The sequence below is a fragment of the Chlamydotis macqueenii genome, chromosome 5, assembly GCF_036417535.1.
Source record: "Chlamydotis macqueenii isolate bChlMac1 chromosome 5, bChlMac1.mat, whole genome shotgun sequence".
NCBI lineage: Eukaryota > Metazoa > Chordata > Aves > Otidiformes > Otididae > Chlamydotis > Chlamydotis macqueenii.
The window spans coordinates 45,067,261-45,080,260 of NC_141560.1; the positions used below are offsets into that span (position 1 = coordinate 45,067,261).

At 47.5% G+C, this 13,000-nt stretch overlaps 1 protein-coding gene across 4 annotated transcripts in view; it reads right to left on the reverse strand.

Moving 5' to 3' along the window:
- Window positions 1-243: 243 nt before the first annotated feature.
- The window catches only part of LOC104481082 (zinc finger protein 862), a 46,078-nt gene continuing 33,321 nt past the window's right edge, over window positions 244-13,000 (reverse strand). For 3 of the 4 annotated variants that reach the window (XM_086748589.1, XM_086748588.1, XM_086748587.1), the window contains exons 6-8: window positions 9,313-9,500; window positions 5,548-6,198; window positions 244-4,712 (exon numbers count right to left, since the gene is read on the reverse strand). In XM_086748589.1, the coding sequence (XP_086604715.1) occupies window positions 2,548-4,712; window positions 5,548-6,198; window positions 9,313-9,500 (3,004 nt within the window). In that variant the 3' untranslated portion in view covers window positions 244-2,547. The remainder of the gene's footprint in view (window positions 4,713-5,547; window positions 6,199-9,312; window positions 9,501-13,000) is intronic. The other variant, XM_086748590.1, reaches the window with a different exon arrangement.

Genomic DNA, 13,000 nt, shown 5'->3' on the forward strand with positions numbered 1-13,000 from the left:
CAGAGGGTTTCCAGTTTAATTTCTACTCCTCTAGATGAATGGATCAATTTGATAACATCACTTATTGGGAAAGACAGGAAAAAATGCAAACAAAGCCATTTTGTTTTGCTTACTAGGTGTCGTGTATGGATGCCCCTGTGCTGTGACGGCGCCATGCCCTGACCTAGCTCGCATCATTTCCATGATGCCTTCTCCTGCCCGAGCCAGCCCGCGGGCTGTACATGCCATCTGAGGTAAGGCAGAGGGTACAGGGATTAAGTGCTATGGAGGATACACCACCCGCCCAGCCCTCGTGGCTACATTCACCAGGTCCGCTCTACTCCCCTTGGACTGTCTGGCCGAAGAGCCCCATTTTACAGCAAAGGAGGCAGAGTCAAGATGCAAGGATTCGCCACTGCTAGTGCTTCAGGCGGGCTCAGTCCTTCCTCAGTCCTATAGGGACAGAGGGGAAGCACTTCCAAAACTCTGACCGACACGGGTCTAGCCATTCCTGTGGGATTCGAAAGCTGAGCCAGTATGTAGCGGCTTGGCTGCACGCCTCTGCCCAGCGCTGGCTGCGCAGTTCTGCTGAGGGCAAAGGGGTTAGCGGGAGGGGAGGTGAGCCAGACCAAGGTAGAAGTGCGTGTTTTCGCAGGGAAGACAATGCGTGAACCCTGGCAGTGAAAGTGACTCCAAGAGAGATCGGTTCCAAACATGCTACATCTCCATTGAAAACAAACAAAAAAGTTTAAAAAATAAAATAATATTTATATATATATATATTTATATAAATGAAAAGCTATCAACTAGCAGCAACGGTTCTAGAGATATCTTAGCACCAAGACCAAGGGCAGGGGGGTAACAGGAGAAAGGAAAGGTTCAGTGTTGCTGATACCACCATTATGTTTCCAAACAACACAGCTTGGCACAAAGCTCATCCCTCTGGGAAGTGAGAACATGTCGGCTCGGACACCTTCTGGACAACAGGTTCTCACTCCCATGATGGTCTGGTCAGGTTGGTGCTGTCCATGCCACATCAGCGGGGCAAGGCACTAGCATCTGTGGAGTTTTTGCACCTTTTTTGTTTGTGTTTTTTTTTGTTTTTTTTTTTTTGTTTTTTTTTTTTTTTTTCTAACCTGAAGTGATATTGTGTGAATGCCTGGAGCTCATTTACTTTAAAAGAATAAAAGAAAGAAGAATCCCAAGCCCACAGAACAATCTCTTTGTGATGGAAGGTGCAAGTCCCCCATTCACATTTCAGCTGGACTCCGCATCCCTTCAAGAAAGGAAGAAATATTTCGCACGAAGAAGTAGAGTATCCCTTCTTCCTGCTGTCATCAGTCTGCTGTGCTGTGGAACATGTTACCTTGGTCACAAGAGAATAAGTGAACCTTTGTAGGACATCATCACATGAATATAATCCAAGATAATCTTGCATTGATAGCTCCTGCCACCAAACCGCAGCAGGTTTTTCTTTCAGTCATTCCAAACAAAACAAAACAAAACAAAACAAAAAACCCCACAACAATCTAGGATTATAAAGACATAGTATAAATAATGTAAATTAGAATATAATTTTTAAGCCTTTGAATCTCTGCCTAGAGATGGCTCTTGACTCATTGGCTGTCTAGCTTCCACAGCAGCCCTGGTTTTGAATGAATAGTTGTATATATATATATATATATTTATCTCCTACAATACAAAAATATAAATGCAAAAATTTCCCCCTGCCTTCTCTATTTTGCTATTTTATAGTCTGCACATGACATCATGTTATAATATATGTATGATAGACTGGTACTATGGTTATCATAAAAGGAGCTGAAAGCCAAGTATTACTCTACAGCCCAAAAGAAGGGAGAACTGAGAAAGAGGCATCACAGTTTAGTGGAGGCATTTGTCTCTAAATCAGAAGAAAAACCCAAAATCAGGCCCCCAGCCTTTCCCTCCTGCCAGTGATCTCTGTGAGTGAAGCAAGCTCCCACTCAAGCGAAGAGAACTGGGTGGAGCTGGAGAGCTGGGGGCAACATCAACGTACGGGATGCTCTGTCTGAAATCAGAAAAACTGACGATTGTCAACAAAAGGCTCAAATGGCTCAATAACTGGACTGAACAACAGAAAGAGAGGCAGAGATTAAAACCGAGGGGGAAAAAACAAACAACCAACCCCAAAACAAAACAACACAAAAAACAACCCAAGAAAGCGACAACACACATACAAAGGAAACTGCTGGGAGGATGAGGCTGACAAAGACCCGTCGTCTAGCTTATAGATCATTAGGTTTGAACATGTAGAGTATGGCCCCAGCACATGCTTCTAAAGAATGAAATGTTGCCACCTACACTGCAGCTGCCATGGTTGGAGACACCAGTAAATGTCTAAACATTGTCTCAATCTTTAAAATTCTGCTTAGCTTCTATCAGACGCACATCGTCTTAACTTTTAAATTTTCAGTGTGGGTTTTTCCTTAATATATATAATATATATATATTTTATATAATATATCAAAGTTTAGAGTATAGATTAAAAAAATTATTCAACAGCTTTCTGATCTGAGGCATTCCTTCCTAAATATCAGGGTAAAACTCAGAGCCATGGTCCATGCTCTGCAACATCGGCTTCTGATCAAGAGACGACATCCTGCTCAGCATTTCGGCTGACAGCGCGTAACTATTGCCCGACTTCTCCTCAAACCAACTATCTAGCGCCCTTTTGCAATCGAAGTTGGCAATGGGCGGCCCGTTAACAGCAATTGTCAAAAGATCACTGAGCTGCTCCAGCGTGAGTCGAGAGCGGTTGTTTTTGCGCACTCTCTGCAGGGCGGTGCGCCCCTTCTCACAGCAGGCCGATGAGGTGGGAAGGACTTTGAGGATCTGAACTATTTTATTTAGGAGGGGGAATCTCTGTTTGTATTTACAAATGTGACTGAGCAAGTCTTTAAAACCATTTTTGGTATAATAATCCACCTTGAGTTCTCGCCACTCCATCAGCAGACTCCCTCGGGTGTCCATCCCCTCTCTGCAAACCTCTCTGGAAAATGATGGGACCGTCTCCAGGTGTTCAAATATTTGTACCATATCCTCCTTCCCATAGCTCATGAGCTCATCAGTGCTTCTGGGCCAAGCTGCAAGGTCAAATACCTGACAGGCCTTCACAAATGTTCGGCTACGGGAATCAAACCTTTGGGCTAGGATCACCTGGGTCTTCTGGCAGATCTTTTCTCTGATCGACTGGAATTTGGCTTCAGCCACCCGTAGGTTTTTCACAGCAATGCCATTAAAGCTTTCACGGAAGTTTTCCTCAAATTCCTGCAAGTACTCCCCAGGCGAGTCTGCTAGACGGCTGATCTCCTGGATGGCCTCCTCTATTTTATCGTCCACCTGCGACACAAGAAGGTACTCCCCTTGGAAGACGTAGGCGAGGCGTGAAAGCACAGCAATCACATCCAGCAGGAAGTAGATGAGTTTAATCGACTGGTAGTCCATCAGGAACTGCAGGAGGGCCAAGGCAATGGCAGAAGCGTCCGCTCTTTGGGTCTGGCCGCTGACATCTTTGAGATGGGCCACAACCTCAAGGTAATCCTTGATTAGAGCGTTGAGCACATTCTGCTCTCCAATGATCCACTTCACTGCTCGAATGTCCCCCAAGAACTCAGTCTCCTCACACAAAGTGGCAGCAGTGACCCTCAACTCGCACATGAGTCGAGGAGAGTAACGATAGAAACTGAGCAGTTGCTTCAAATTGTTTTCTAGCTCTTCCAGGCACGGCAGTTCCTTCCCGCTGATTGCATCCAAAATTTCCAAGTGGGGCCTGTGCACCATAAAGGGCAGGCAGAGAAGCCAGGGCAAGGTCTTTCTGATTGTCATGAACAAGTTGGCTCTCAGGCTGGCGGTAATGTTAGCACCATCAACTCCCAAGCCAATAGTTGGCTTCTCATCTTGCAATCGTATTCCCAGGCTAGAAAAAGCCCGATCTAATGCTTGGAGGTAACTGTCTGTTGTAGAAAAACCCAGTTCCTGAAGAGACAGGAATTCAGTTGCTGGAGGCCCATCACTGCTCGTGTACTGCACATAAACTGCAACTGTGTCTGCAAGTACGTCATCGCTCTGCCCATCCAGAATGATGCTGAGGAAGGGAGACTGTCGGATGCGTTCAACCAGATCCTCTCGAAGAGCCCGGGCGATATGGTGGATTAAGATTTGGCAGTCTCCCTCGTTCATGTATTGATCCACCACCTTGAGTTCACACTTTCTCAGTAGTTCCGCCAGAGGCCGAAAGTCATAGTACGGCCTGCCCTCCAGGGCCAAGTGGTAGGCTGTATTGAAGAGCAGGGTCATATTTCGGCACATTTCTTCTGTCTTCTCTGGGTGCATCCTGAGCTTGTAAAGCTGCAGGCACTTCTTGTGGAGGTTGCTCTGGCTGTGAAGCTTTATCGTGTGTATCTTGAACTGCTTTGAGCCAATGATGAAGGCTGAAGTCCGAGAGGATTGCACTGTGTACTGCCTACAGACGTGGCACCACATTTCATTCAATGTCGGGGAGTACCGCAGAAACCAAAACTTTTTAAGCCACTCTTGCTTGAACCGCCGAATCCTCCGGCCTGTCGCAGAAGACATCTTGGAAGGCTCATCTGTAGCAGCAATCATGTCATTGGAAACCGATTCATCAGCAGAATCTACCTCTTGATCATCGTCCTCCATGATGGTGGGAACAGAGATGATGCTTTCTGAAGCTGTAAGAAAACAAAAAGGAAAAAAATGGTATTTACAAAGTTGCTGAGCTAGAGCAGCATCCTACTGGTGACAGCAGATCATTGCCTGACAAGCTGTCCACAAGCTGCGCTCTCCTGCCCACAATGCACTATGAGCAGAATTTGAACAGTGGCTTTGAAGGGAAAATAAATCAATGTTTCTGCATATGACCTTTGTCTCCAACACGCCACAATGGACAGCAAGAAAGGACACTACATCCTGGCCACTTTGACAGTACATAGCGTGACCCAAATATTCCCTTTGGTGAAGGCTCCTCGCTGCTCGGCAGCATGTTCCTGGAGGAAATTAAACGTATCTTCAGAAAGAGACACATGGTTGTGTTAAGGCAGTGGAGGAAACAGAGAGGGGGCTTTCCAACAAGGGACACAGTGGGACATCATTTCATACACAAAGAGCACACATTTCAGTGTTACCACAGAGTCATTCAGACTGTCTTCATAGCATGTGAGGCACTGCGGAGGGGCTTCCGCTGAAAGAGAATGCATCAAAAATACAGCAAACAAACTGTCTGCAATGGAATGTCTTTTTTATTGGCAGTGCATTATTGATTACAATGTCAACAAATAGAGCAAGGTGTCATACAGAGTCTTCCCCAGATGGTGTTTTCCACTGTGCCCACAGCTGTGTCAGCTCCTGGCCCACCCAGTCACAAAACCTGACAACAAACCTTCCATGGAACCACGTGTTCACCTGAATACTCAGAGCAAAATACTCTAGATGGGTACATAGCACACAGGCACATCACTACTCTCCTTAGGCAGGGTTTGGAGGACGCTGTTACTCGGCAAGGCTTACCTGTGGGGTCCGAGAACTCTTGGAGCTCAGGTACCTGGGGCGGTAGCACAGGTGGCTCAGGTAACTTCCCAGATCTCAGCATGTCTAATTCAGCCTGTAGCTCACGGATCTTCTTCTTGAGCCGGATGCAGTTGGGGCAGAAGGAGGTGGTGGGGATTTCATGGGAGTTGCCTTGTGCAGAGGCCAGTGACAGCTCAGTCGGGCTGTCTGCTTTGAGTGACAGGGGGTCTTCTTCCTCGTCTTCAAGGATGCCCACCTCTTTGGCTGAGCTGAAAGAAGAACTGTGGGGAACCTTCCATTCCCCTTCGCTCCAGTTTCTGCTGAGATTCAGGGAGCCATGCTGCATGGCACTGCCACACCTCTCAAAGATGTCTTCAGCCTGGTGTTTAGATGCTCTCCTGATAGAAAGCGGTGTACTCGTTGCTAACTGGTTCTCTTCAAATTTGGTGGACTCCAAGGAAGCCTCCAGGACGTCTTTGAAGATGAGGTCAATCTTTTTTTTCTTTGTTTGGGAGTGGGATTCCCCCTCGTCACAGCTGCGCTTGTAGGGGCTCTTCCCTTGCTTTAAGGTGGCGAGCTGGAGCAGCCCCCTCGCATCCTCTTGATTTTCCACATTCTTTTCTGACTTTTCCCTCTGCAACTTTTTGTCTCCTGGAAAGGAAAATGGGGGGTGGGGATTATCACCAGGAACCGAGCAACATCCCTCAATCTAAAATTTAAATGAAAAAAGAACAAAAAGGCAGGCTGAATCCCTGCAGGTCTGCATGTTGCGTTACAAACCAGGGAACTGACACAACTCAGTGGAAACCAAGGCTCACGAGAGGAGGAGCCCTGCTAATGGGCACGTCTGCAAAAACAGAGACAGTCCTGGGTAGCCACAGCGGAGTAGGACCCACACACTTTAAAGAGAAGAGAAACTACAGGCAACTCATTTAACCTAAAGGTATAACCAACCTATGCTGGAAGAGGACTACGAGGTGAATGACTACGAGGTGAATGACTGGTAGCAGTGGAACCTAACGCCCAGACCCCAAGTGCCGTTTCGGCTGGCTGGAAGACCTGTGCCTGTTTTGACTTGGTAAAAGGTATCAGGTGTACAGCAGTGCAGCGAGAGATTTGGACCGTTTCATGACAACCCCAGCATCTGTGCACGACATGGCACAAAGTTTGCAAGCTCCTTTACTCTCGTTCAGTTTGGAGGCTGCTCCAAGTAAAAATAACTTGCACTCTTAAACCCCAAGGTACTCATTGTCAACTGAGCTACAATGGGTGAACACCCTCCAAGGATGGGACATCTAGCCTGTCCCAGTAGAGTCTAAGAGTGTGGCCATTCAGTGAATTTAAAAAAAAAAAAGCAATAATAAAAGCAACCTCATACAAATTATTAATTGTTAAAATAAAGGGAATAGCCATATTTCCTTACCTGGAAATTCAAAAGACGATAGGTTTGGCTCAATTTCCATCATTCTTCTATCTTGTAAATAACTTCAAGCATTGATGGCTTCCCAAACAAGACGCTGCTTTATGCTGATTTTTGGTTTTGTTTGCTTTTAAAGCCTATTCATACTTTCATAAGAGTTACAGAGCAAAAGCTACCATTCCCTCTCTAAGGAGAGCAATGCTAAGAATGCAGAAAAGATGCAAGACTCGAAACAGTTAGAGTAAGGCATCATAAAAAGGGCTGGCCCAAATTGCAAGGATTTTGCACTGGGTTTTGATGCTGGCTGGCAAACTCAGCCACTTCTTGAGTGAATCCATATCAAAAGACCTCATTTTCAACACATTGATGAGAATGTCTATGAGCAAAGCTTTGTCTTAGTATTTCCGCTGTTACGGACTATAATGACTATTGGCAGAGGTAGGGATTTAGAGAATAGACTCTTCTTTTTCGGTGATTTTTACCCCAAACAAATGAGCGGTTCAGCCCTATGGAAAAGCTAGAAATCACAAGACGATTCCTCATATTATTGGTCTCAACTCCATTGATGAGGCAGGTTAGAAACTACTGACAGAAACAAAACCCAGGAACCACGTTATTTTTCTGTGCGTTAACAAAGTGTGCTACTTCACTCGACATGATGACACGCTCATCTGCAGGGGATTTGAAACCTTTTAAACAGAAAGTGACCCAAAAGATTTTGGTGCTGCTCCCTGATCACCTCCCAGTACCCTCCCAGCTGAGGTTGTGGTGTCTTGCAAGTCTAGCAACGGCCCAAGTGATGCTCCATTTTAACAACGTCTCTGTGTTCCTTTTGCAAAACACAGGCTGAGCCCAGCTTGCTGCAGGATGAGCTCACCAAGACATCGTGGGGTTTCTAGGATGGTCTCTGCAGCCACATGGGTTTCTACCCAAGTGTGTGGTAGGCTATGGCGGGTCTTGAGGAGCCCAGAGGCAGATCTTCACCACACTTGCAGCACAGAGTTACCATTTCAGCTCACACAAACCATGACTCCATGACAAACCATGACTAAAGGCATGTCTGTATGGCAGGGGAATCATTCGTAGCCTTGGTGCCCCTCCAGAACAGCAGCTCCAAAGGCATAGTCTTTCTCTTGCTGTACTTTCAGAAAGTACTAAGCCATCTGGACAACTAACGTGTGCATGGATGTAGCAAAATCACTGCCGCCTGTACTGAATCACTGAGTGATGTTTATTAACACAAAAAAGCACATTCACACCAATGTTAATTCAGAAGTGGGAATTGCCCAAGTACAGCCATCAAGATGTAACACTGCAAGTGCATAATAACTCCAAGGTGATGGAGGATAACCAGCTTTTTCAGGACATCTTGTCCACCCCATGATTAAAGAGGAGACACCTTTTACCAAGTCAAGGCAGCAACAGCAGTTGTGTAATAATATATATGGGAATCTTAATTAGAAAGTTATATTTAGTGTGGCTGCCCCTCTGAGGCCCTGCCATTCTGTGGCTAGGCCTGGAAAGAAATGCCCTTAATTAACTTCAGGTCTCAACATTGTATAGATTAACAGATGCACTAAGAATTTTTGCCTTCCTCTAAAGCTCCCTGTATTGCTGACATTATACTGACCTAAAGGACCTCTGGGTTTGTTCCAGCATGGCTACTCTTAAGATAAGGTAACAATTTTTATTGAGGGAAGAATCAGTCTGACAAGTACAATGCCTCCTGTACGCCGTACACGCACTCTAAGGTTGTGAGACTAAGGAGTCTCTAGCTGATGTCGCGCTGATCCCAAATTATCTTTCTGAAGAAAGAGGAGATAAATTAAGCGAGGAAAATGGACATACAAACACACCAAGGAAATCACTCTTTCATATGCACACAAAACCAGCTGGAGCTGCTTCAAACAGGCTGCTCACAGGAGCCAGAGAAAGCAGCATTTTCAGAAGAAAAACCTAATGCCATGTCTGCCTGTGGAATCACCAGCTTGGCAATAATCTTCAGGTCAGAAAGTCTTGCAACAGAGCTCTGTGATCCCTGGGCTTTGCATCAGGCCCTTGCAGCACACACACAACCTGACACAGCACAACATATGACACCACATGACATGACACAGCAAAAATCTTTCTTTCACAATCTCCATGACAGTGGTTATATTCTTCTTCTTGTACACCCATCCATCCATGCCGCACAGAGCTCTCACCCAGAGGTGCTCTGCTTCTAGAAACGCAGCTCTCCTCACACAGCCTGTGCATCACCTACTTCACCCACTCAGACGCTCTCGGTCCAACAAGAGTGGCAGTCCAAGAGGATCAGGAGACAGGGTGGAAAGGGAGGGACTCACCACTTGTGAGATTTCTGTTGATGGTCTCCTGGGACATACTATGCAACCGCTTCATGTAATCCTCACTGTACCAGACCCGCAGCTTCTCCCCAGGGCGGATGTCACGGCAGGCACGGAAGTAAATCCTCTCGCTGTGCTGGAAGGCCATCAGGTTCTGCTCCCTCTCCTCCCGGGAGATGATCACGTACCTGAGGGCGAGGTGACAAGGCAGGCATGAAGCGCAAAGTTTTCTCCTCTGCCACCCCTTGCACCAGAATGACAACCATGATGAAGCCAGAATGACCTTCAGAAAGAGCCATCAACACAGCCAGACTGGAAAGCATGGAGTTATAAGTAATGGTGTGCAAATTGCCAGAGATACAGGACAACGAGCACGGACACCCAGGGAACACTAAGCCAGTGGGTGCATTTCTGCTGTGGAAGGGATGACAGCAATGTACATCCAATCTGAAGGGGCATCTCTGCCAGCAATGCTGGCATAGACTCTCATGGGCAGAAATTTCTTTACCTAGGGATGGTACAAGGACTTCTGGACTTTCCACCATCATTTCACATCCCAGGGCCTCCTCCCTTGTTCTCAGGAGCATCCGAAACATGGCAGGGTCCCTCTGCCTGTCTCTTTCCCAAAACCACCATCTTCCTGTTTAGCAGAAACCAGATTTCCTTGCTTCTCTCCTCTTGAACAAGCAGAATTGAGATACTCAGGGCAGAAACAGGGACACCTAATGTGCATGCAGGTACTCACTGGTTGTCCCAAAGGAAATCAAGGCCATGCCAGTAAGATCACTTTCTAGGCACAGGGTTTGTTTTCCTGATTTAGAACAGCTAAATTTCAGCTCAACAGAAATGTATTAATTCACACTCCAAACAACGGGCCCTCTGTGCAACTCCATAAGACACAGATCTATAGATAGGATCATATTATTTTCTCCCACGCTCTCCGTGTTCTTGCTAGAGAACAGGGAAAAGGTTTGGCAACACCAGGTCCAGCTGCCACCAACATGAGCTTGTAACACCCATCCAGGACCAGGACGAGGTCCTGTCACAGTACGTACAGAGCAGAGAGCAGATCTGAACTGTTCACAGCTAAAATCTTTGTCTTTTCTTATTATTCAGCACTCCCTGCCACAGTAACATTAATGAAGGTGAGTGGCATATGGCTCCTCTGACATCTGCTGCTACTAGTCCTTGCCCAAACACTCCCTTATAGCTCACAGGTGTTTCTTCAGCTTAAGAAATCCATCAGCTTTTCCTTAAATGCTCTCCACTTCTCTGGCCATGTGCATGCAGATAAAGACACAAGTCCATCTGCATGTGATCACACCAACCCACACACATAAGGTCACAAACTTGGTGGAACTTCCCGCAAAATGCAGAAAACAAATCTGCAGTGTCTCAGACTGCCCGAGGCTCCATCTATTCTGGTTTTAATGTTAAGCAACTGTGCATGTGCCTGCAATCAGCGGCATTTTTCCTAATGTGTGCTACTCAGGACTCTCCGCAATCTTCAGTAATTATTTAAACAGCAGGCTCTGGCACTGCCAAAATTAGCCAAACATTGGCTTTTGTTAACCCTTACTTTACTTTTGATCACAAAACCATCAGTTTGTGTATTTGAGAAGGACCAGAGGCTTGAAGCAGTGCAGTGGGAAGGAGGTCCTGCAATGGCACACAGCTAGTGCTGCCAGGCTGTCACTTCTGGGTGTTCACGATCACTCTACAAGAAGTGTATCAGGCATTCAGATAGCCATGAGATACACATCTTACGACACACAGCAATGTGTTATGGTCAGTCTGATGCCCTGCAGCACAGGAGATCCTAGCAGATGCTCTCTGCAGTCCAAGCAAAATGCCAGGATGCTTCCTAACACCAGCTACAGAGAGCCCCTGTGGCTGCTCTGCATCCCGCCGCCCAAATATCAGCCGGAGCAATGACAAGATCAGGCTGCCCCTGCAAAGGAGCCCGGTTAACTGCAGAGATTTATCACCCCCAAGTCACTCACAGCTCCTTAATACAACATACAGGACCCAGATCCCCACAGTCAGTGGCACTGAGGAATTCACAGGGCAGTGGGAGGAAGCCCGGTGCCTTCCCAGAAAACTCTCATTTGACAGCCAGTTTTAGAAAATTCTCTAAAACACAGCTTTGCGTGGGAAGGGGAGAGCCTGGTTAACTATTCCCCTCAGGGCTCAATTGCATTACCAAGTATTTTATTAAGCATGAGCATGCTTTTCCTGTTCGCTGCTCTCCCGCCTCTAAACCCTTCCAAGTTTCTGCCCAAGAGTATCCTTCAGCTTTGCTGCCCAGAGCTGGCAGGAGAGTGCAGTCCGGAGGGACTGAGCCGCAGTACTGCTGCAGCCCTGCAGCACGCCGCCCAGCCGCCTGCTCCCATCCTGCCTCCTGCAGCCATCAGCGCTGCCGATTTCACCTTAACAGACAGTTGTGGAATAATCCAGCCATAAACACATTTCTTCACAGCTGCTGGCAGCTAGTAACTGATTTATGCTCCAAGAGAGGAAGCTCTACATCTGTGATACTTCCCTGAGGTAACATAAATGGGGATGAGATCATCCACACAAATGAACCGCTTTCAAGCCAGCGCTGCCCAGCCCTGGCTCTAGTGACCCCAGGGGCACAAAAGGTTATGAAGGATTGCATAAAACCCAAATTCCAACTGTTGGTCTAAGACACCTCATGCCGCTGTACACCACAGGTTAGAGGCAGGCGCTTTCCCAAAGACAGAGGAAGTCACTCCACAGAACAGCAGCCTGCTCAGTGAGTCAGGGGCACAATTTGACTTCACTGGCATGCCTTCCCGAGGCCGAAGCCCACACATCCCAAACAACCCTTCCTGCAACGGCTGGAAAGCGGCCAGTCTCCCTTCTGATGCCAAACACTCAAGGTGGATTGAGGCAAAGTGGCTACCTCAGTTTAAATGCTCAGAACAGGCACGGCAAGGCTGACACAAGTACTGTGCGCAGATGGGCATGGCCCTCCCAGCATAGCAGGTTTCCCAAGGGACCATGATCCCCGGAGGAGGAGCAGGGTCGGGACTGCCGTTGGGGCAGATCCAGCCACCCCGAGCTTCTGCTGTTCCTGCAAAGAGGCATTGCCACCGCTGCACACAGGTGATTTCATCTCCCGCTCAGTCCCCGGGGCGAATCATGCCCAAGACCACCACAGATTCTGCCCAGGCTATTCAGGACCAGCCATTCCACCAACGGAGACCATTTATGACCCATTTGCAGCTATTGGGGCTTGGATCAACACCATGGCTGTCAGGGGCACAGCTCCTTGCTATGCAGAGGCACCTTTCCCATAGCCTTTATAGCTAGCAGCAGAAAACCATACTTGTCTCCCTTTCTTCTAAGCCACAGCCCACTCAGGACACCAAATTGCCAAGTTTTGGGATGGCCCAGTGAGCATGCCCAGAAAAACATCAAGGTATTTTCTGGCAGCTGGAACCATTCCTCCTCAGGAGGGGAACGGAGCAGCCAGGAGAGACAGCGAGGAGGAAGGAGAGCTCCGCAGCTGGAGGGAGGCTCAGGCTTCTGTACCACCTCACCAGGATTTGCCCTGTGCTCCCCCCCCACCCACTACCCTCTCCGCTGCTCACCCTCCCGCTGGCCCCAAGGGTGCTCTGCTGACGCCCTGCCAGGACAGAGTACCGCAGGGAAAAGGCCACTG